This window comes from Miscanthus floridulus, chromosome 17 (genome assembly GCF_019320115.1).
Source record: "Miscanthus floridulus cultivar M001 chromosome 17, ASM1932011v1, whole genome shotgun sequence".
Lineage (NCBI taxonomy): Eukaryota > Viridiplantae > Streptophyta > Magnoliopsida > Poales > Poaceae > Miscanthus > Miscanthus floridulus.
In genome coordinates, this window is record NC_089596.1 from 27,763,430 (window position 1) to 27,787,121 (window position 23,692).

Below are 23,692 nucleotides of genomic sequence, written 5' to 3' on the forward strand. Positions count from 1 at the left end.
ACCTTACAGATTTAACCCAAGAGTTCATCGTAGAAAAAACCTTAGTAATTTCAATATCAGTCTCATCAAGAAACAAAGTAGAACTGTACTATTTATTGGTGAAGAGGCAATTAGGAAAATAACTAAATAAGCTTACCCTTACAACGAAAAGGCACGAAGTGAGTCGGGCGTAGAACATCTCTAGCAAAAAGGAAAAATAAAGGGCTGACATGCTTGGTATATAGAGATCTAGATACGGTAAAAAATGAAACTGAAGGGACAAACTTGCTGCAAAGGTATTGATCATAAAATTTAATTTTGGTTAACTGATAGCGGCAAACGAAAGTAATAAACAAGCGGCGGTGGCATGGGTACCGGAGGCCTCGATCCTAGATATATATAGCGCCTTGAAAAATGTCTATTTCAAGGACACAGAGAATTGGAAGCGGATCAGAATGAACCTGCGACTAGCTAATCCTAGAGTTGAATAGTGAGAAAGCAGCCGGCAAAATAAATCAATGATGGAGGAAAACAAGAGGAACACGCCGGAGGATGCGTTTGCTAGCAAGAAACGTTTTAGGTTCTGAGTAGAATAACTAGAATCCAGAACCTGCCAAACGTAGCCTGAGTTAGGTGTTCATGTGGAGAGTGAAGAGAATATTTAAGAACGAAAGCATTTTCACCATTTTGTGTCGATCCGAATCATAATTATTCGAATTATCTGAATGGCATCTACATTTAATTCTATTTACCAAACCTATCCATGCATTTTGCCAAAAGGAATTAATAAAATTGTGTATGTTTTTTCCATACACGGCGCTACATAGCACGGTCAAATGTGCAACTCATAATTCTCACCGTAAAATTATGTGGCTTGGCACGGCCACGGCCAGTCCGTGGCCAGCTGCGGCTCAGGGTGGAGAGGGTCGACGTCACAGTGGCTCGACAACGACGCGCTGCTCCTGTTGGTGGCCACCGGCGCGACGCGGGCGAAGAAGGGTGCTAGGGCGGCGGCTGAGGGGAAAGGGACATGGACAAGGTGGTGTCGGTGGCTACAGGAGGAAGGTGAGAGCGTTGCGATGACAACACTACTTAAGGGTGCGGAGGCGACTAGGGTTCAGGCACGGACGGCGATGCCTCAGCGTCCGTACCTGCGCTGCCACGTGGCGAACATCGGGAGCTGTGTTCACGTGAGCAGGGGTGCAGGGTCCGCATCCAAGCAGTGGTGACGGCGGCTGGAGGCATCTTGCTCCTAGGGTTTTCGGTGCAGCGGACGCGGTGTGCAGCTGCGCCCGCGGTGGGCCAGGAGGCACGGTGGGCTGCGAGCTGGGCAGGAGGGGCAGAGCGGCCAGCGGCGGCCGTGACATGCCTCCCGCCCATTTGCGCTATGGCACACACAAATCTGCTATTTGTGTGCATGCCACTAGAATTTGTGTGTGCAATGCTGCCCTCGCCATTCTTGTGTCGCGCACACTAATTTCAGTCTCATAAGCATAAATTTTGAGACAAAAATGGTAGACTCTATGGCATGCCCACACTTTTCTTTACTTTTGCAGAAATGACAATTATGCATACCAATTTCCAGTTTCACTGTGCAGGCTGGTGCTGATATTAAAGAATAGTAAAATTTAGAGGCAACCTATCAAGAGTAATTCATTCCAATAGAGATAATCTAAAAAGACTGAAAAAATCTTTCCAATTTCAGAAATCAGAAAACCATAGATGAAGAACAAATTTGAGAAAACGTCAAATTCGTGGTGCTATCTATACCTCAACGTCTCAAAAAAGTGCTGACCGGGAGGGAGAGGCAAAGGAGGAAGTAAGTACGTAAACTGCGGATGGGGAATCGCCCTGCTCCCTGTCGACGAAGTCGCCGCTGTGGTGGATGGGTCGTGCACGCCCCCACAGCGAGCAAGGCTGGGCACCGGGGTGACTCTCCGTCGCGTCGGGTAGTGCTGCATTGTCAGCCTGGTGGCATGCTCGGCGAGGGGGGTGGAAGGGCTGAAGCAGGCGTTGGAGGCGCGGACAGAGGGAGGACCTTGGCGACAACTACTGGACGACGAGGTTGACTGCGAGGTGATCGTCAACATGGTTGCAGCTGCCATGCTGGGTCGAAGAAGGCTGGCCGCAGCTTCTGCAACGCGAGCACGGGGTCGACTAGCGGCGGCGCCCGGGCGTTTGATGGTTTAGGGTTATGGAAAAACCAAGGAGTCGAGGTGGGGGCGAGGGCGGGCGAGGGCGCATGGGTGAGAGGACGAGTTGCGCATGGTTCTTTGTGTGTGGATGATGGTAGGGCATGTGTCATGCACCCAATATGGACCCCTCATGATGGACCTAGCGGACCTAGCGGAGCCCAACGCAGGGCCATGGCCAGCCTAGGGCGCCTCCTACGTACAACCAGGGGAGGGCGCAACCAGGGGCGGGTCGCCCATGGAATTTCCCGATATTCGGGAAGATCCAGAATAAATAGGAAAGTTGGAAAAAATGTAAGAAAATTAGTAGAGATTTGCCCAGAAAGAATAGATTAAGATTTAATAGGAAATAAATAGTTTTCCTTGTAATGAAAGCGGTCCAAGTCTATAAGGACTCTTTCCGTAGTTCCTTGGAGAATAAGTATAGATTGCTTGAGGGTCAAGTCCGATAGGGACTATAATTATAGGAGCATTGTAACCATTCCAATCAAGCAAGAAATAGAAAATCGCTATTTGTGTGGATGCCACTATAATTTGTGTGTGCACCACTACCCTCTCCATTCCTGTGTCGCACACACTAATTTCACTGTCACACACAAATTTTGAGAGAAAAATTGTGGACTCTATGGCCCAAAAAGAGAAAAGTTGCTTCAGAAAAGGAAAAAAAGGAAAGGAAAATTAAAACATACCTTATCAATATGTGTTTCATCTCCCCTCTCCTTCCTCCAAATATGATGACCTCAAGTGAGTCTTTGGGCTGATTTGAGGGTAGGGACCGAACAGAATCTAGCGATGTAACACCCCTGGTGTTAGTCTTGCCTAATTGCACTTGCATTTCATGATCATGAGCATCATTCATCCATTCATGAGCATATATCACTTGAAACATGTGAAACATGACTATGAAACAAAAGTATCATTTCAATTGTTTTTCATCGTTTCAGTACCTTTAGTGCTTGATTATTGTATGACCAATGTGTGATATGGCTAAATATATTGTTAAACATCTTAGCTATGCTTAGAAAGTCATTAGGAACAATGTTCATGTTGATCATTTTGCCTAATTAAGTTTCCAAGTCATGGGTTGACTTGTTTTGACCCTAGGACCCTTTGGTTTGACTGTTCAAAAGTACCACTTAGAATGTTTGCATGTCTGAGCAACCTAAAATAAAGTTGTAGCAAATTATATAAGGAACAAAAGTTATTTTGTGACCAAGTCATGAAAATGTGCACAACATGCTCAAAATGGTCCCACAAGTCAGAAATTGGGTTGGGTTCAACACTTAGAAATTTCTAAGTATAAACTCCATTTTTCAGTTTCTTGAACACGACTTTGGCATGATTTTACTCTCTGTCCTTTGCGAATTAGACATTGATCTCTAAATGAGTTTTGTAGCTGGCATGTAGGTGTACAACTTTTGTTTTGAATTCTTTCACTAAAGATCAACGGATTAGGAGATAGAGCACCATCATTTGGCGCTGTCAGTCAGTTCCTTGTTCTCTAAATCGGGCTACAGTGTTCCGGCTTCAGTCAGTTCATGGCCGACCGAGGTCAGATGGTGGCCGCCGCGTGTCCGCCACGCGCTCGGCTCGCCCTGACCATGCAGCGCGCTGGCTGGCTTGAAGAGGAGCGCGACCTGCTGCCCTCCGCACGCGCTCTGCCCTCATTCACCCCTCCGTGCCTTCCCCATTCGCAGCCGCAGCGCACCGCCGACGCAATCGGCTCCGCCGAGCTCGCTCGAGCTCGCCGCGGCGCCACAGCCACCACCATCCAACCCGTAGCTCCGCCATCGCCTCACGGACCTCGTCAGCGCCCTCACGGAGCCAGCCAAGCTGTAGGTGAGCGACATTGCCGAACCGTGCACCACCACGGCATGGCCACCATGGTCGCCGCCGGTGATCTCACGCGGTCCCGCCTGACCGCTTCACCGTAGCCGCTAGCCGTAGCATAGGAAGGTCCGCCTTGTTTACCAAGAGCTTACGCGCGCCTTGTATGGCCACCAACCGTCGGGGTTCGCCGGAGCACCACCGTGCGCCATGGCCGAGCCGCCGTGGGCCATGGCCGGCATCCCTGGAGTCCACTAGAGTCTAGTTTTAGGGGTACTATGGATGCGGGAGGCTGAGGTGAGCACGTCGGTGCCGTCGGGTTCACCGGAGAACTCGCCGTTGGCGAATTCCGCAGCTGCCGCGCCGTCGTCCCCCTCCGTCCCCTGTTTTCTCTCGCTGACGCGCGGGCCCCTTTTGTCAGCCGCCGCTGCTGCGAGGGAACCGGAGCTGGGCTGCGCCGTTCTGGGCCGTGTGCGCGCACAGTCGTGGGCCGCCTAAGCCGTTCGGGCTGGCCCAGTAGCGTTTAAATGAATTGTTTTCCATTTATTCTTTATTATTTGAAATTTGAAATGGTTTGAAAAATGTATGGGTACTCAAAGTTGTTCCAAATCTGTTAAAATAAATTTGTCTAGGTTTCTTATCATCAGATCTACTTGGGAAAAATTGTGCATGTCATTTTTGAGATACTTTGATGTAGAATTTTATTTAATCATGAATATTGCTGATAACTTGAAAAATATGTAGAAAAATCTATAGACTTCAGAAAAATATGATTCTAAGTTTGTTAATCTTCTTATGTCATGTATTTCCTAGGAAAAATATGTTTCATGCATGTGCTGTGGGAAAATTTTGAGGTGTAGTTCAAGTACCTTTAATAGCTGATTTTTGTTATTTTTGCTAGAGAGCAAACTTTGTATAAAACATGCATGTGATAATTTTTGTACAATCATTGTATGCTATGAAGAACATAGGAAAAATACTAACTCTGTTGTTTGACACTTTTCACAGTACAAAGTATTTTCATGTACAAAATCATGCCATAGCTTGTTATTTTTGTGTAGGCTAATCCACTCATTCAAACACCATGAAAATCTGATGGTAGACTTCTTAGGGTAATACTATGCTGTAGTAATTTTCTAAGATTTTTCTAAGCAAGAAAAATAGAGGTTGCTATTCAAACCTATTATTAATTAGGGTTTAATTAAGCATTGCTTTATGTGTTTAAGAAATTAGCAAAGCTTTGGTGTATCTTTGAAGCATTTCATAAGATATGTTGACTTAACATATTAGTAGTAGAAGAGAATGCAGTAGATAACATATGCTTGTAGTATATTTTCTTGGATGATGTTGACTACCTTGCATTCAAACATATCCATTGTATTCATCTCATCCGATGCACCGATTGCATAAGCACTTACGCACATTGCATCATACAGGATCGCAAACCGAGAACCCCATCGTCATACCCGAGGAGCCCGAGGAGCAGTTCGAGGTGCAGCCGCAGGAAGTGCCAGAAGCCGACGAGGAGGACGTTGAGGAACTTCCGGAGTGCCCCGATCACCGTCTGAGCTCCTTCGAGAGAGGCAAGCCCCGGAGCATTTTCTCCCGGTTTGCAATTATTAATTAAATGCTTTACTTTAATTGATGCATTACGTTCAGGAGTTGTTTGCAACCGTTGATGCATTATACCTTGTTTACCTTTGTTATACTATATCCTTGTTACCCTGGTATCCGCAGTCGAGTCAATGCTTAGCTGGCTTAGACCGGTAGAAGTCAGGTGATTTCCTGTCACCTGCGAGCTATAGGTGGTTACCTGGATTTGCTTGGATGACTATGAAGTCATGATATAACTAAGTGTTAAATGAAGTTGAGACCGGACGGAGACTTGCAGAGTTTTGGACTGTAGTGCTTTCCGTCTGTGTCGATTAAGGACCGACCGTTGTTGGGCCTCGAGTCATGTTGAACGCATGCCTTATATTTAGCTGGCCGGATAAAGTGCCTTCCGACCGCGAAGCTGGGAGATTTTTCGGGCCGAGTAGATTGCCCGCAACGCACTATGCCAGAGCAGGTGTGGTAGGACACGGGGGCGGGATGATAAGACCAAAGTGCAGTCAGTCGGCCCCCGGGTACATGTGGTTCCTGGCAAACTCGAGATTCCTGGAAAGTTGACTCGGTGATCAATATCTCACTTTAGCGGGTGAGTGAGGTTTGTGTAAGGAATAAATCACCAGCTGGTTAGGAATCGATTCGAATCGCCATCGCTCCTGGATAGTGAGCACTTGACTTGAGTGACTTCATCGTAGTAAATGTTTATGGAACACTTGGACAGTTATAATGAATATGACAGTATGGAAGTTGTTTAATGATCATTGATTATCGCTATCTGCGTAATCACGTGTGTACTCTAGTATAGGTGCAAATCTAGTCGACAGGTTCATAATAATTAACTTGGCAATAATGCTTTTAGAAAGGTTCTTGAAATGCTAAAAATGCTTCTTTTGCAAATGAGTCAGCTACCCTACTATAAAGCCCTTCATAATCCTTGGTGTCTCTTATTTTCGGTTATGTCGGGTAAGTCTAGCTTAGTACCTCCTCGTACTCAGGGTTTTATTCCCACTTGTTGCAGATGGGCAGATGTATTACGGCTACTGTATCAACTGCCTGTATCCTACGATGGGTGATGCTTAGGACCATGGGCATGGTCATTCCTTACGTCTCGTCTGATGCTTTTGTTGGAGATGATCATTTGCTGGCACTATATTTAAACTCCGCGTGAGTGTGTATGTGGTTTGAACAAATGACTTCCGCTACTTTTATTCGAACTGGTTTTGTAATAACTATGTTGAAACTCTGATGTACCTGAGATTGTGAACTTTTATGTAATATGTGATGGCGACCGCTAAACTTATTATGATCTTGGCTGGAATGGAAGTTGGTTTGAAATCCTTCGTGATTTCACGGACTACCGGGTTATACGGGCTTAAGTTTGCTAAATCGTCTGCTTTGGCGGATGATTTTCTTACTTAATTTCGTATAATTGGTCGGTTCTGTTACAAGCGAGCTTCGAGAGAAGACTATGGCGACATACCACTTAAGCGCCCTAGGTTGTCATGAAGACAATTCTTGTGAAGACGGTTCACTTGGTAACATATCTAACAATGAGAGCCACCAAAGAGAGGAAAAAAGGTGGGGCATGGGCAACTGGATTGTGAAAAATGGATGCCATAGGTGAGAAAAGAGGTTATTGAGGAAAAAAAGACAACAAAACTCACTAGAGAGAGTCGAATCGATATCGAGGATCAACACGGAGAGGTGTTTCTTCGATGGCGGTGGTTCTCACCGAGTTGAAATGGGAAAGGAGATGAAAATGGCGGCTAGGGTTATATGAGAATTCTTAAGGAAAGGGGAATATAGAGGTAGGAACTGTGACTAGGGTTATATTTTTATGGAGGATGCGTGAGGCTTCTCTCATGGGCCTTAAAAACCTCGAGTGTCTCTAAATAGGCCCATAAAGGAGACTAGATTGGACAGCGACAATGTGTTGCCTAGTGAGGGTTGGGTAGATAAAAGGCTATGAAGGGAAAAGGAAGGGCTTGTTTCCTGATATGAAGGGTTCTCGATGATGTCACGCTACTCTAGGTGGTGGCCACCAGCGCGACGCGGGCGAAGAAGGGCACTAGGGCGGCTGCTGAGGGGAAAGGGACAGGGAAGGTGGTGGCGGTAGCTATTGGAGGAAGGTGAGAGCGGAGCGACGACAACACTATTTAAGGGCGCGAAGGCGGCTAGGGTTCGGGCAATGGACGGTGATGCCTCAGCGTTTGTACCTGCGCTGCCACACGGTGAACATCAGGGGTTGTGCCCGCGTGTATAGGGGCGCAAGGTCCGCATCCGAGCGGTGGTGGCGGCGGCTGGACGCGCCCTGCTCCTAGGTTTTCGGCTGCAGGGGCGTAGCAGCTGGGCCAGGCTGGGCCGCTTCAGTGTGCGCGATGGGAGAGGAGGCGCGGTGGGCTGCGAGCTGGGCCAAAGGAAGTGCAGATGTGCGCGTGTGGGCTAGGAGGAGGGGAAGGGGCGAGCTGTGGGCCGGAGGAGGCCGGTTGGCCTAGTGGGGAGAAAAGGATTTTCCTATTCTTTTCGCAGAGGTGAGTTTAGGAGAGGTTAATCTCCAAGTAAAACAAGAATAAAACTCAAGCACACACGCATTCAACTAAATTTTATGTTGATGCACAAAATTATTGTGAAGCTTCTTTGAAGGAGTTGAGCGAGAGTTAAGAGTTTTAGTTTTAGGAAAATAAGAAAACATGTGTGAGGGTTATTTGTTGAATTTGAGTGCAGGCTCAGATTCAACTCAAGCTTTTAATTTATTTTGAAAACATTTTATTTTGAATTCACCTTTGTAGTAGTGTTGACTTGGTCATCATCACAACAAAGGGGTTGCCTTGCAAAAGATTTTGAAGTTAGGGCGAGAAGGGGAAAAGTTTGTCTCGGGTTTGGCCTAGCAACTACATGCTACACACATTGCATGAAAAATAAAGGGCAAACAGGCTTGAGATATATAGATCTAGATACAGTATTGAAGGGACAAACTTGTTGCAAAGGTATTGATCATAAAATTCAATTTTGGTCGATGTCAGCAACTGAAAGTAATAAACAAGCGGTACCATGGCGGCATGACACAGCAGTGGCAACCGGGGGTACTGAGCATGTAGAGCGGCTGCTCACATGCAGGTAGAGGCGAACACACAATGAGTAGTAATGGATGCAGGGGCTGCAGGCTGTTGCTCGATCAGCACGGTCTCGACTGAGGCTCGGCACGAGGGGCAGGGCGGCCAGCGGCCGTCACATGCCTCCTGCCCATCTGCTCTATGGCGCACACAAATCCGCTATCTGTGTGCATGCCACTAGAATTTGTGTGTGCACCACTGCTGTCGCACGCCTGATCTCCTGAGCGTGCTGGGGATCGGCTGAGGGCCGATCTGAGCAGCCAAGCGGCCGGCTGGGCTGGCTGGGCAGCGGCTAGGCTGGTGGCCGGCCTGGAAGCTGGCACGGTAGCAGGGCTGGCTGGGTGCTGGCGCCGGCGGCAGGGAGGCACTGGAGACAGAGAAGAGAGGCAGCGGATGCGAGAAGGGAAGAGAGGGGGAGGGATAAAAGGGTTAAACCCTAAACTTGCTTACCTTCTTATTAATCGTCTCTCTCATATATATATATAAAGAGGTTACAATTACTAATGGGCCTAGCCCAATAGGCTAACCATTCATCTAGATAAAATCTATAACAGCTGCGCTTATTGCCCCTTACTAATTAACTAGACTGTTGCCTTGTTCGGTTGTCTTCTTCTAGTGTATAGTGTATGTCTTGCCGACCATGACAACTGCCCTAGCCATTCTTGTGTCCCACACACTAATTTTAGTCTCATAAGCTCTTCCGTCGAGGCCTGGATCCTAGATATTTATAGCGGCTTGAAATTTTTCTATTTCAAAGGCATAGAGAATTGGAAGTGGATCGGAATGGACCTGCGACTGATCCTAGAGTTGAATAGTGAGAAAGCAGCCTGCAAAATCAATCAGTGGTGGAGGAAAACAATAGGAACGGAGGATGCGTTTGCTAGCAAGAAAAGTTTTAGATTTTGAGTAGAATAACTAGAATCCGCACTACGCCAGATTTGCACATTACTGCCGGCCTCATCACTGCCGGATTTGTGAGAACCGGCAGTGATGTACCTTCACTGCCGGTTATAAGTTTGAAAATAAAAAAATGATTGGTGCTGGGCTAAAACCGACAGTGAAGTACCACATCACTGCCGGTTTTTGGCTTGAACCGGTAGTGTTTTGGCATATGAGCTAAACTAGTAGCTGCTGTCTGCAGACCTAAATCTGTGAATGCAGTGAATAACTTGATTGCTTTATATGAGTTGATGTGATAATTTAGATGTTAGGCTAATTAAAATAAATTGTTAGTTGCATGTGCTAGACCCCTTACTGAAGATGAACAGCTTTATCTTAGGTTGTTAGAGCTTGATGAGTGTGTAGTTCTTGCTTTCATGAAGAGATATGTATCTACTCAGTAAAATAAATGTTAATCTTGAATCATCATGCCGTTCATGTGTCCGTCTCTATATAGATGTACATTTCATCATCACCTTCCATCTCTTTTGCATGCATGACTCTTATGCTATACATATGCATGCAATAGGTGTTCTGGAGGGAGTCACGCTTCTAGAATTCGAGCTAAGGACTTCCGGAGGAGCAACAGCAAGCTCAGGAGTAGGAGGTGCAGGCCCCAGAAGGAGGAGCTAACGAAGAAGAAGTCCTTGAGTGTCGCAATCACCAACCATCCTCTTTTCTGAAAGGCAAGCCCCGGAGCATTCTAAGTCTCATATGTTTAAAAAATGTTACTTTGAGTATCTTTACATGTTTGATGCATTAAGTTATAGGCGTTGGATGCAAACACTTGTTGCATATTTACCTATTCCTTGTCCAGTAAACATACCCTGAATCCTTTTTATGTCCAGGAGCGAATCAAAGCTTAGCCATGCTTAGATCGGTAAAGTCAGGTGACTTCCTATCACCTTGCAAGATAGGATGATGTCTGGACATGGTTGGCTATATTTGGTATCGTAGAAATAACCATGTGTAAATAATGAATGGAGACTTGGACGGGATGTCGATAGAGAAGCAACAAGGCAAGTAGGTCTTGGGTGTGGATCTATCCCCGTCTATGTCAGTTAAGGACCGATTCATTGTACGTCCTCATGTCATATTGAACGCATGCCTATCACTTAGTTGACCAGATAACTCGTTCCGACCGTGAAGCCGAGTAGCTCAACTTAGTTCGGAAGCCGAGTAGTGAAAGTGCGCACTCTGGCGGATAGTAAGGATGTGCGGGGAGCCATTGGCGTAAGTTCGAAGGAGAGATTGACCTCCTGGCAGAGTGGATTCCCTAAGAGTGCGGCGCTTGCACGGACCCACGAATTTGTTCCTGAGTTGTACCAAAGGTGACCCAAGGCAACCACTGATCAGGTTGATTGAGTTTGTGTTAGGAATAATTCCCCAGCTAGGTAGGAATTAATTTGAATCGTCCGTCTCTCCCGGATAGTGAGAACTTGACTGAGTAGCGGCAACATAGAGACACTTAATTGAACTTGATGGTTAAAATGATGATGATGATGTTACAACATGATACCGGATATGGTTACTAATGTTTGAAGTTTAATCAATTGTTTGCTCTAGTACAGTTGCTAATCTAGATGACAGGTTAATATTGATAACTTGTTGCTTAACTAATAATTTAAATTATGCTCTTGTATCATTAAATCTTTTATGCAAAATGGTTGCCAAGCGAGATCCACTAATAAAGCCTTGCATACTCCTTGGTGTCATTTATTTTTGGTTTACGACGGGTAAGTCTAGCTGAGTACATTCTCATACTCAGGGTTTATTCCCTCTTGTTGCAGATGACGTGCTTTATAACGGCTACTGCAAGTATTGTCTCCACCCTGCTGGGGATGAAGACTAGATCATGGGCATGATCTTCTATGTTATCTTATTATGTTGCTTTTGCTGGATATGACTATGGAACTGGCTTGTATTTGAACTAAGTGTGTGTGATGGTCTCAAACTACTTTGCTTCCGCTATTTGTGAACTCGTGTTGTAATAACTATGTGAACTCCGATGTATGAGGTACTTGTGAACTACTTGTGAAATGGATGTAACATGTGGCTTGTTATGTTGAATCACTACGATCTTGGTTGTATGCAAGTTGGTTTAAAATCCTTCATGGTTTTAGTTGACTACCGGGTTTATATGGGTTCAAGTATGACAGTTTGATCACTCCAGTGATTGCTTTTGTACTTATGCTCTTATAAATTGGTCGATTCTGTTACAGCCGGAATATATGAAAGCATGCCAGGAGAACGACATGATTGGCGGCGTCCCTTTGATCGTGCACACGATCACCTTGTGGTCGTTCAGCCCCTCTTCTGCCTTGATCAGCAAGTAGGCAAGTACGTCTTGCTTGTCGCGTCCGGACAACGGCGACGGAGCCAACAAGACGCGCGAGCCGAGCCAGCCATGGGAGATGAGAGAGAAGGAAGGTTCTATTTTTTATTTGAAAAATAAATGTGAGGTGTTAAATGTAAAATATATGCCATGTTAGCACGCCACGTCAGCAAAAAAATGTCCACATGGCTAGTATGAACCTGCGGTACACCACTTAACAAGTTTAGAGATCCAGAAATACATTTTCAAAGTTCATGGACCTATGTGACACACACTTACAAGTTCGAGTGTCTCTTGTGCATTTAACTCTTGTCTTTTTACTAAACTATAAGGGCCTGTTTGTTTGAGCTATGGGTTCTATAAAAGTTGTTGTGAGTTGTGGGTTGTAGAAAAGCTGCTGTGAGTTGTGGGCTGTGAGAAAGTTGAAAAACCATTTGGTGAAATGTCATTGGTTTTTGAAAAAACTGTTGTAAGCCTCTCTCAGTTACAAACGGATCCCACATGCCATCTGTAGCCCACCCAACATGACTCTCTCCCCTCTCACTAACAAGCGAAGCCTCTTCCTTCTTCCTCCTGGCGGAAGAGGTGGCGCGGCCCCGGTTGCTTGTACCTGCCTACCACCCCACGTCCTACGGTGGCAGCAAAGCTCACACTTGCTCGTAGTACCTGCCGGACAAGGAAAAGAAGGGGAAAATGAAACAATATATTCATAACCAGGTGGGTAAATCAGAGACTTCCACAATTCCACAGTAGGTGGAACTGTGGAGGCACCTGTCACCCTATTGTTTAATGTACCACCACAAAAGCAGGTTTTACCAAAAAGAAGGGGTGGAGTTATACCCCTTTGATTAGCTTTTGGCTTTTAAAGAAACAAAAGCAGGTTTGGAAGCCCAACCAAATAGAGTCTAATTCTTGACAAGCAAGTGTTGTTTGGATCATAACTAGTTGACTAATTTTTAGTCCTTGAAGATCCCAATAGGCAGATTAGTTGTTAGTCTACTAGTCTATATGTACTACGAGCTAATAGGATTAGCTGTTAGTTGTAGCCATCTAAACATGCCCTAACGCTTTACAATTATATATTTACTTGACTTTTTAAATCTGTCTCTGCTTTGATTCCACTCCATTTTTGTACCATTATCCGTGCCCGCCTCGCTTCCCGCATGCACGTGGGGACCGCCTCCGCCTGTGCCCGCTTCCCGCGTCTGCTTATGAAACACTTGCAACATGAAGAATTTGCTGCAACACACGTCTAAAACAGATAAAACATATGCTTGCAACATATGTGTATAGCTACTGCAACATATGCAACATCCAGATAAAACACTTGCAACATACGTCTGAAACAGCTGAAACATTTAGAACATACATCTGAAACACTTGAAACATACGTGTATAGCCATTGCAACATGTGCAATATCCTCGATCGATTTTTACAATATTTAGATGAAACACATGCAACATACGTCATAAACAGCCGAAATACTTGCAACATACGTCCGAAACACTTGAAACATACGTGTATAGCCATTGCAACATTCTCAATCTATTTTTGCAACATTCAGATGAAACACATGCAACATACGTCAGAAAACAGCTGAAACACTTGCAACATACGTCCGAAACACTTGCAAAAACACTTAAAACCATTGCAAATATACGCAACATCCAGATAAACGCACTTGCAATATATGTGTGAAGCATATGCAACATCCACATAAACACGTTTGCAACATATGTCTGAAAAACAAATAAAACTTTGGGAATAGATGCTTGTAACATACGTGTACAACCATTGCAACATATGCAACATCTTGATCTAATTTTGCAATGTCCATGTGAAGCACTTAAAACATATATATATAACACTTAAAATATAGATTTGCAACATTTCTGAAAACATTAGAAACACTTAAACACAACGTCGCTGTCAACCATTGGCCTACCTAGTGAAAATCTGTGTTAGCTAGCAAGCTCAGGTGAGCAGGACATCTAGAATTAAAGTACAGAACGAGTGGTTGAGATGAACCTGAGCGTTTCTGATTAGAAAAATGAAAGAAGCATTATTCGTTGAACCGGTCTAATTTGATTAAAAAACCTGTCAAAACTTTTAAAAGAAAAAAAAAACGTCCGTGATGTCCGTGACGTGTCACGACTCACGAGTCACCAACACGGTGCGCACGCCTGCGGGCTGCGGTGCGCTTCCGTGGCCGTCGCCCATCCGAACTGAACGGACACGCCACCTCCAAAGTCGCAAACGCGACGACACGCCACTACGACAGGCGCCTGCCCTCGTGCTCTGAGCCTCTGACCCACCGCCACGCGGGGCCCACTCCACCGTTACAGCAGGATGGGAACAACGGCAGGGCACACCGCACCGCACGAGGCTGCATGGAGCAGCACATGTGGTGGGCCCATCGCATCCGGCGCCGTAGAGAACTGGAGTGGCCATCTGGGTAGGGTAGGGCGGCGGCCCCCGATCCAATCCATCGACCACCCCGACGTGGCGACGTCACTGCTGCGCAACCCGCCTCCTATGACAGGTGGGTCCGCGGACAACTTCCGTTCCCGCACGTCACGTAAAAGGCTCCCCCCACTCCAAGTCCACCCCCACCAAATCGTCTTTCGTTTCGTTTCGGATCGTGCCGCTCTGCCGTCGTCTCGTCTCCTCTCCCTCCTCTTACTCCACCTACTGCTAACTGCTCCTTCGATCGGGAGGGGAGCTCGCCGGAAGCCGGAAGCCGGTGCCGGATCCACGAGGGGAAGTTAACCGCCATCGAGCGCTGCGATGGGCAGCATTAGGAGGTGAGTTCTCAGATGGCGGCGTCCGACCGGCGGATGGGTCGGGGGTGGTGGGCTATTATTTTGCCGTCGTTGACCAGTTCCCTTTAGCTGCTGCAGGGGGCGCCGTTGCCGGGGGGGACGGCGGCAAGGTCGGGCTGCCGGCGCTGGACGTGGCGCTTCGCGTTCCCGCAGGCTACGCCGGCATCGCTCTTCCCGCCCGCCGGTGAGATATCTAATCTCCTTGCTCATGCTGCATGACTGCATTCGCTCTCGCGGTTTCTGGACTACTAGTAGTAGTTTGGTTATATTGGTTCGAACTGGAGAGGCCAGAATTGTTCGATCAAATCAGTATGATTGCGGAAGCGGCGAATCGGTTGTGATGGCATAAGCGGCAAATTCTTCTTTTCTTCTATTTCTCATTCGACAAGGGTGTCTGCCTCGTCATTTTTAGAGTGGAGGATCCATGGCTTCCGTTCATCCTTTTGCAGTACAGTAATGCTCTCGAGTCTTTCTGTTGCTTGTTTGGGTGCGAATGAGCTCCAGTGTGTACTTGTCTCCAAAGATGTGGTATTCCAATAATATGAGGGGTTTTTTTTGGGGCACCCAGACGCTGCAACCATGTCTTCGAATTTTGATGTAGTTCAATTTTTTCTGGAGTTTGTTTATGATCCCCCTTTTATCCGTGGTTAATCTTACTGGAGTTGGGTTGCATTCAGAGTTAGAGTAACTTTCAAGGATGATATGGATTTCTTGTGACCTGTATACTCCTACATAATAGTCACTAGAAGCATTCTTTGTTGTGTATTGAAAAACTACCTTGGGCAGATGCGGGCACACGGTACTCTACTTTATTTCAGCTGTCCCTCTTTTACTTTTTGACAAGAGTGCTTCTGGTTGGATAATAATTGGGCGGCTCACTGTCACTGTACAACTTGCATTGAACCACACGCGATGTGGACCTGTTTTCTTATGTTTCTGTTGCTGTCAGAAAGGACTAGAGTTTGGTTTTTCAATCTCTAGCTCCCCTCTAGGATAATTGCGTAATTAATGATCGTGTAAGCTAGGTTAGTTAGCATTGTGTAGTGTTACTTGCATACTAGTACAATCTTTGACTACTGCATCATAATTTGCAGGATGTCTGTTATCAATTTCCGTTTATTTACCTTTGAGCTGACCTGTTGTTGGTTGCAGCCTCGGACTACTACCAATTTGATGATTTGCTGACTGATGAAGAGAAGGCACTCAGGAAGAAGGTCCGGGGTATCATGGAAAAGGAAATCCCGCCCATTATGACTGAGGTATGCTCTTGCTAAAGGACAGTTACTAATCTCTCCATGTTTTTCTTTTTGATTGACGAGTAATGGCAAGAGAACCTGCTCTTCATTAACCTTAAGAAGACAAAACTAGCGTTGAATATACATAGACTGGGCTACCAAAGTAGCCAGACAGAATCAATAAAAGGCATTATGCTGCTAGAGAGTAACCGCACGACTCGGATTTACTAAACAACATATGCAATCTTTCTGATTTTCTCACAAAACATTTAATATGGAGTAGCTTTTCAGTGAAATATCTTTTTTTTAATGAAATATTGTAGTGGTATAGTATGTACCATATTCCTTTTCGACCATTGCATTTTACTGTCCCTTGAACTGACTTGCTAATGCACTGCAAGTGCAAGTCCTTTATACAGCCTCATCTTGTCATACGCTTAAATGACGTCATTTTACTCTGCAGTACTGGGAGAAGGCTGAATTCCCATTCCATGCCATTCCCAGCCTTGCCAGTCTCGGCTTAGCTGGTGGTACAATAAAGGTAGCAACCAAACAAATATGGGCTCTATTTTGAAGGTAAAGCCTATCCACCTGCACATCATTTCATTGTTTTTTTCCCTTTAAATGTACAGGGGTATGGGTGCCCAGGACTCTCGCTTACAGCTAGTGCTATTTCGATAGCAGAAGTTGCACGGGTCGATGCGAGCTGCTCCACATTTATTCTAGTGCACTCCTCGTTGGCTATGTCCACAATTGGTAAATCTAGCATTTCTCAGAACATTTTATACCTAACGTCCAAACAACTTTGTACACCTATGCTCAGGATTTCAGTTATTGTTTTCTTCCTGAAGAGTAGCCCTTTGTGGATCTGAGGCTCAAAAGCAGAAATACTTGCCATCTCTTGCCGAGTTCAAAACTATTGGTTGTTGGGTGAGTTACATTGTCCAATGTATTTTATAACTATTTCTCGTACTGTCATGTCAACACTCCACTCTTAGAGGGTTGAGCATGCTATTTGATATTTTCACCTTTCTGAGAGGATTGTCTGCTTTCTGCAGGCATTGACAGAGCCAGATTATGGAAGTGATGCAAGCTCCCTAAGGACTGCAGCAACCAAGGTTTAGTTAATTTGGGAGCATGATTTTCTAAGATAAATTTGGATAGTTCTAGTAATGCCAATGATGTGGCCTTTTCACCCTACCTTATCATGTTGGTTTTTTTTATTTTGGTAGGTACCTGGTGGTTGGCAGTTAGATGGACAAAAACGCTGGATAGGTAACAGCACTTTTGCAGATGTCCTCATCATTTTGGCTAGGAATGCAGATACGAACCAACTAAATGGGTAATCATCTTTTTCTTCCTGGCCTTATTATACTGCTGGTACTGTATCTATTGATCCTGTACGTCTCTATATGAAGGTATATCTATTTTGATCAATGCAAGGAAAACCTTGCTTTCTGACAATTAATGTGTTGCGCTATTCTAGATTTATTGTAAAGAAAGGAGCTCCCGGTCTAAAAGCGACAAAAATTGAAAATAAAATTGGACTCAGAATGGTTCAAAATGGAGACATAATTCTAAATAAAGTATTTGTCCCTGAGGAAGACAGATTAACAGGCATCAGATTCATTTCAGGATATAAACAAGGTACTGACTGGATGCCTCTTTTACAACCTGTTGTGGCCTGTGCTTTGTCAGATAATCAGGATCATATTGAGTCAAAGTTTTAACTTCTGAAACAGGTACTCGCTATGTCTCGAATTATGGTGGCATGGCAACCAATAGGCATATCAATGGGAGTTTTTGACATCTGCCATCGGTGGGAATCACATTACTACATCTATTTTTAGTTTATTCAGCATGATATGTTTAATATTTCCACTATATCACAACCTTTTACTGAACAAATAGGTATTTGAAAGAGAGAAAGCAATTTGGAGCTCCACTGGCAGCTTTTCAGCTCAATCAAGAAAAGCTTGTCCGAATGCTTGGCAACATTCAGGCTATGCTTCTCGTTGGCTGGCGACTGTGCAAGCTGTATGAGTCAGGCAAAATGACACCAGGCCGATCTAGTTTAGGCAAGGTTCGTAGGCTACAATATAGCTAGCGATGGATTTAGCATCTTGAGTCTGTCTATGTTTTCATCATTGGTAGTTTAGTATACAATCAACTGATAGCATCTGAATGCAGGCGTGGACGTCCCAGAAGGCCCGGGAGGTGGTTTCTCTTGGCCGAGAGCTACTGGGTGGCAATGGCATTTTGGCTGATTTTCTCGTCGCCAAGGTAAGAGGGGTTCAGCAATTACTTTTGATTTTCTCCTTACATGGCAAACACACACAAAAAAAGAGAGGAAAGAAACCAAACTAAGTTTCGTGCTTGCTCTTTTGATGTTCTATCTTTATTTCTTTTTCTGCTCTTTGGTGGTTTGGAGAACTTGTGTTAGTCTCCTTTCTCTAGTGCTGTGTTTCTTCTGCTTTTAGTTTCGTTCCAACCCTAGTGCTTAGGTGGTTTGTGGATGTGGTGAAGTCTGTGGAGGTGCTTAGTGGACGTTTTCTAGTTTCTTTGCGCCTGTTTTGTAAACTGGTATCCCAGCACTCTCTATCTTGCTTTCAATAGGAGCAGGGCAACAACCTTGCAAGACTTTTCAGCGAACCAACAGTGTTTTTCTCTCACAGCATTTCAGCATAAGAAGTTTCGTACTTGCTGCTTTGTCATATAGGCTCATAGCACTTTGTAAACCATGTGGTTCAATTTACAATCCTTACTGACAGAAGTGTCTGAAACAATCCTTACGTTTGCAGGCATTTTGTGATCTGGAGCCCATTTTCTCGTACGAGGGCACGTATGACATAAACAGCCTGGTGACTGGCAGAGAGATCACTGGGATCGCGAGCTTCAAGCCTGCTGTGTCAGCAAAGTCACGCATGTGAAGTTGTTTTTTGTTTCTCCAACGGAGACAGTAGACATCAACCTTGTATATATTCTGATGATTGGGAATAACTGAATAAGAACGATGGGGAAACAGTATTAGTTGCATTGTCACTTTGTCTCAGTCTGTGATAAACGACTCTCCAGTGGCCGTGTTCATTTTTCAAAATGCTGCAATTACGAGCGATTTTATACAAAGGACAGATGTCCCTTAGGGCTGGTTTGGTTACCCTAGACTAGGAACCAATCCAGCTTCATCAAACTTACAAAAATTAGCTGACCATTTCAACTAGAATCTTTCCAGGGCAAGGTTCCTAGAGAACCGAATGAGCCCTTGAATCGTTCGGCTGAGCTGGAATGCTTGTCTAGAACAATTCCCATCAGGAATACTTGCCTAATTTACAGTCTTTAATGAGCTGGAATAATTACTGGCCACATTCCTAGCTAACCAAATAGGCCCTTAAAAGGCAATCCTTATCAGCATCCGTAGATAGACTTATTAGCTTCTGGATTCATGGATGTATGTGTTTTTCATCGTAATCGTATTCTTGTAACAGTCCTATTGTAAATGGTAATGCTCCACCGCGGCCGTCCGTTCGTGCCCGGACATCGCATGCTACGTAGCCTCATGTTGTTCGTGCCCGGACATCGCATGCTACGTAGCCTCATGTTGTTCGTGCCCGGACATCGCATGCTACGTAGCCTCATGTTGTTCGTGCCCGGACATCGCATGCTACGTAGCCTCATGTTGTTCACATATTGTACCCACCACACAAATATTTAATACTCTTGTCTGGTGGCCACTTAGACTTAACTTCTCCAGTTTCTTCTCATCTCTCTTTCTCTCCTCCGTCTCTCTATTCAAAGCAACTGAGAGAGGAAGGATCGTGGAGCTTGTGCATCTCCTTCCCGTCTTGAAATCCTGCAGCCACCCACCCCGTGTGTGTCACGGCCATACCCCACCAGCTCTCTGCGCACTGCCGCTGGAGAGCCCGTGTTGTTGGCGAGCTCCGCGCCGCCAACATCCACCCGTCGTTGCTGAGCTCTGCGTGCGCTGTTGCCAGCGAGCTCTGCGCCACCAAGATCCACATCGCTGATGAGCTCCACACTGGCGACCTCCGGGGCATTAAGCTTCGTGCCAGCGTCGAGCTTTACATTGATGAGCTCGATTCGCCCAAGCAGCAAGAAGATGTTGTGCTGAAAGCGCATATTGTAAGCGTATGTTTCAAGTGTTTCAGGTGTTTTCATATGCATGTTGTACGTGTTTCATGTGGATGTTACATATGTTGTCATGGCTATACACGTATGTTGCAAAGTGTACAGTTCCAAATGTTTCAGATTTTTCCAGACATATATTGTAAGTGTTTTATCTGGATGTTGCATATATTTCACATATATGTTGCAAGTGTTTCATCTGGATGTTGCATATGTTTTGCAATGGCTACATACATGTTTTTCTGATGTTTTAGACGTATGTTGCAAGTGTTTCAACTGTTTCAAACATATGTTGTAAGTGTTTCACCTAGATGTTGTAAAAGTAGATCTAGTGTTGTACATGTTATAGTGGGACCAGGCTCGTATTTGGCTCAGTGCAAGTGGGGCGTAGGCCCCCAAATTTTAGGGGCCCCCTCCGATTGGGCTTCAAGAGGCTAGTATGGCTATATGGGCCTTTTGGTTTTTGTTTTTTTCCTGCCGGCCCGATAGCTTTACGTGAGTTTCTGCATCGCATTTTGGCCGAGTGCCTGTTTAGTTCCCAAAATTTTGCAAAATTTTGCAAGATTCCCCGTCACATCGAATCTTTGGACGCATGCATGAAGCATTAAATATAAATAAAAAACAAACTAATTACACAGTTTAGACGAAATTCACGAGACGAATCTTTTAAGCCTAATTAGACTATGATTGGACACTAATTACCAAATAACAACGAAAGTGCTACAGTACCATTTCCTAAAAAAAAATTGCCAACTAAACCAGGCCCGAGAGTGTAGGAGCGTGGAAGCCGAACTGACGCCGCCGTCGCCTGTTCTTCTCACGGACCGCAGGAGCAACAACTCGGCGGTCTCTGATCCCAGGTACATGCCGTTTACTTTCTTAACTAATTAGTAACATCTGTCATATGTTTTTGTCTTTTTTATTTGTTTTGTTGGGGTTTTTTTTCGCGAAACAGGGTACTCTATTTTTATCTCATGTCTTGTAGAATTAGAAAATATGATGATTTTAAAGAATACCAGAAGAATGATGATTTTATTTCAAAGAATACCCGAAGAATGATGATTTTTACTCCAAAAGTTATGAAGATATCAGTAACGTTCAGATTTAGCATTTAATATTTTAGCATCAATGCCTCTCTGTAGTTCTTATATTGTGAGAAAACATGCTTTATATAATATAATCAAATGCATTTTAGTTATTTGTATTGCTCTATAAGGCCCCATTTGTATGATTCGCACCGGGGCCTAGAATTCTCGGGTACGGGCCTGAGTGGGAACTGCTTGCTATAGTTGCTGGGCCCGTCTACATGAGCGTGGGTGTGAAGGGGGCGTAAGCGGTAGGTGCCGGAAACGGGGAGAGCACAGATTGTGACATGGCCCCCACATGGGCGCGTGTAGGCACGGGAAACGGAGCGACATGGGCTCCAACATGAAGCAGGCACCAATGTGCGAGCGGGCGCAGCGGTATGTGTACGCGGGGACACAGGCAGGCGTGGGCGTCTGGACGCTAACCTACCGTATTGTAAAATTTGGGATGCTTCCTCTTATTATCTTAGCACTTGTTTGGCACGGCTTCGGCCAGCTCCGGCTCCGCCTGACAATCACCGCGCAGATCACTGTAGAATACTGTAGCTCGGAGCCGGATTTCTCTCTTGCTTTTTCCTCTCACTGGAGCTCGGGTACTGTTCACGGAGCCGGAGGAGCCAATATTTTGGGCTTCACCGGTGAAGCTGCTGGCTGTGAGAGGGAGAGGGAAGGAGAGAGAAAACTGGCTCCGCTACAGTAAATGAACAGTAAATTTACAGGCCGAAGCCGGAGCCGTTCGGAGCCGTGCCAAACAGGTTCTTATACTCTACTTGTATAAGATATACGACATAGCAGTGCTCCAGCCAATTTGATAATAAGAAAAAAAAAGATTGGTCAGGGTCGCGTCAGTGGCGGCACGTGCTCCTCTTGTCCTTGGCACGGAACACGTTGTTCTTCCTTCACGTTGTCGTTGATGGCCTTCTGGTTCAGCCCGTACTACATAGGCCCTGTTTGGGAGAGCGTTTGCTCAGCTTCTGAGCCAGATAAGCCGATAAGCCCGCACAAACGTCTTGCGATACCGGCCTACCAGCGAACGCGCTTCCGCGACTGACGGTCACCCGCAACGCTTCCCAAATCGCGAGCTCGACCCCGCTTTTTCCAAATCGCGCAGGCTTTTCCTCTCCCTGCCCCTCGGACCCGAGCGGTCCCGTGCTCGCTCCCTCCCCCGTTCGCTCCCTCCCGGCGCCGCGTGCCTCTCCGCCAACGCCGGGCCTCCCCTCCCCATCCGCCGGTGCTCCAGCCAGTGCGCCGGCGGCCGTCCCCTCCCCTCTTTTGGATCTCCAGCCAGGGCGCCGGCGGCCCTCCCCTCCCCCTCCGCTGGTACAGCAAGGTGATATTTCCCCCAAATCCTCTTATCTCCTCCACCTCTCTATCCGCCAGACCGCCACACACGCCGCGCCATCCAGCCCGCCGCCTCGAGCTACGCCACACCCAGCGCCGCCGCCCGCTGCCTTGGACCTCTCCGCACCCAGTGTCACTGCCCGCCACCCACGCAACCAGCCACCAGACCCGTCAGCCCCGCCCCTGGATCCTAGCCCCGCCGCCCCCGTCCACCAGCGCCGCCGCCCCTCGTCTCGCCATGCGCTGCACAGCCGCCTCCGAAATCCCGAGCTGCTACCTCCAAAATCACACACCGCAGATGCGTTTCCATGAGATCTGCTGATTGGGTTGGCTGTTGGTAGGGCCTCGACGTTTGGACGGACACTGTTGCCGTTCTCCACCGAAGTCCAGAGGCAGCACAAAGATCCATCTCATCGTCTTCCACACATCCAGCCACCAATCTCCTCATCTTCCGCTGCCACCCAGGTACGACCAATTCTGTTCTTATATGCTGAAAGTGGAATTTTTTTTAACTGAAGCAAATTTCTTTTGCCTGTCTGTGTTCGGCTGTGAAGGTGGCTGCCTTCAACCTCACAGATCTGAAAGTTGCATCACCAATCCAAATTCATCTCCCTGCTCCGTTATTCCAGGTACTCGCAACACTGTCACCCCAATTGCTTGTGGAGATTTTTCATTTTTTTAGCCTGAAGCAAATTGTGCTGTGTATGTACCCAAGTGGGAGAGGTGAATCATGGTCTGAGAGAAATTTTCTTAAGCGTCCATTGACGACCTGGGATTTGAGCTAGTGATTGTCCTCCCTCTTTGTTTTTTCTTCTGTACTGTCTGACCATTTCATCAAGTTCAGGTTGCACACTATGCAACATGATAGTATTAATCTGACTATCTGATAAAAAAAGCCTTTGAAATATGAGATTTTTCAGTATGCCTAAGTTCATATAACACAAACCTTAGATGCTATCATCACCCCATTCTATGGCAGCTGTTAACATTGCCATGCATCTATTTAGTATTCTTCTGCATTCTTTGACACTGCTAACACAGTTGGTTGGCTGGAATGATGAATCAATTTGTT

At 45.9% G+C, this 23,692-nt stretch overlaps 1 protein-coding gene and 1 long non-coding RNA gene across 2 annotated transcripts; both read left to right on the forward strand.

Annotated features, from left to right (window-relative positions):
- Positions 1 to 14,846: 14,846 nt before the first annotated feature.
- LOC136516605 (acyl-coenzyme A oxidase 4, peroxisomal-like) lies at positions 14,847 to 19,087 on the forward strand. Its single transcript, XM_066510047.1, is given in 13 exon segments — positions 14,847 to 15,000; positions 15,969 to 16,075; positions 16,515 to 16,592; positions 16,684 to 16,807; positions 16,908 to 16,981; positions 17,110 to 17,169; positions 17,284 to 17,393; positions 17,538 to 17,673; positions 17,675 to 17,698; positions 17,794 to 17,870; positions 17,963 to 18,134; positions 18,242 to 18,334; positions 18,853 to 19,087. Coding segments are annotated over 12 exon segments (1,110 nt in total). The 5' UTR covers positions 14,847 to 15,000; positions 15,969 to 16,042; the 3' UTR covers positions 18,982 to 19,087.
- A 3,516-nt stretch (positions 19,088 to 22,603) lies between these two features.
- Positions 22,604 to 23,414, forward strand: LOC136516315 (uncharacterized). Its single transcript, XR_010774001.1, has 3 exons — positions 22,604 to 23,085; positions 23,175 to 23,249; positions 23,336 to 23,414. It is a non-coding gene; the product is annotated as an uncharacterized lncRNA (long non-coding RNA).
- The last annotated feature ends 278 nt before the right edge of the window (positions 23,415 to 23,692 follow it).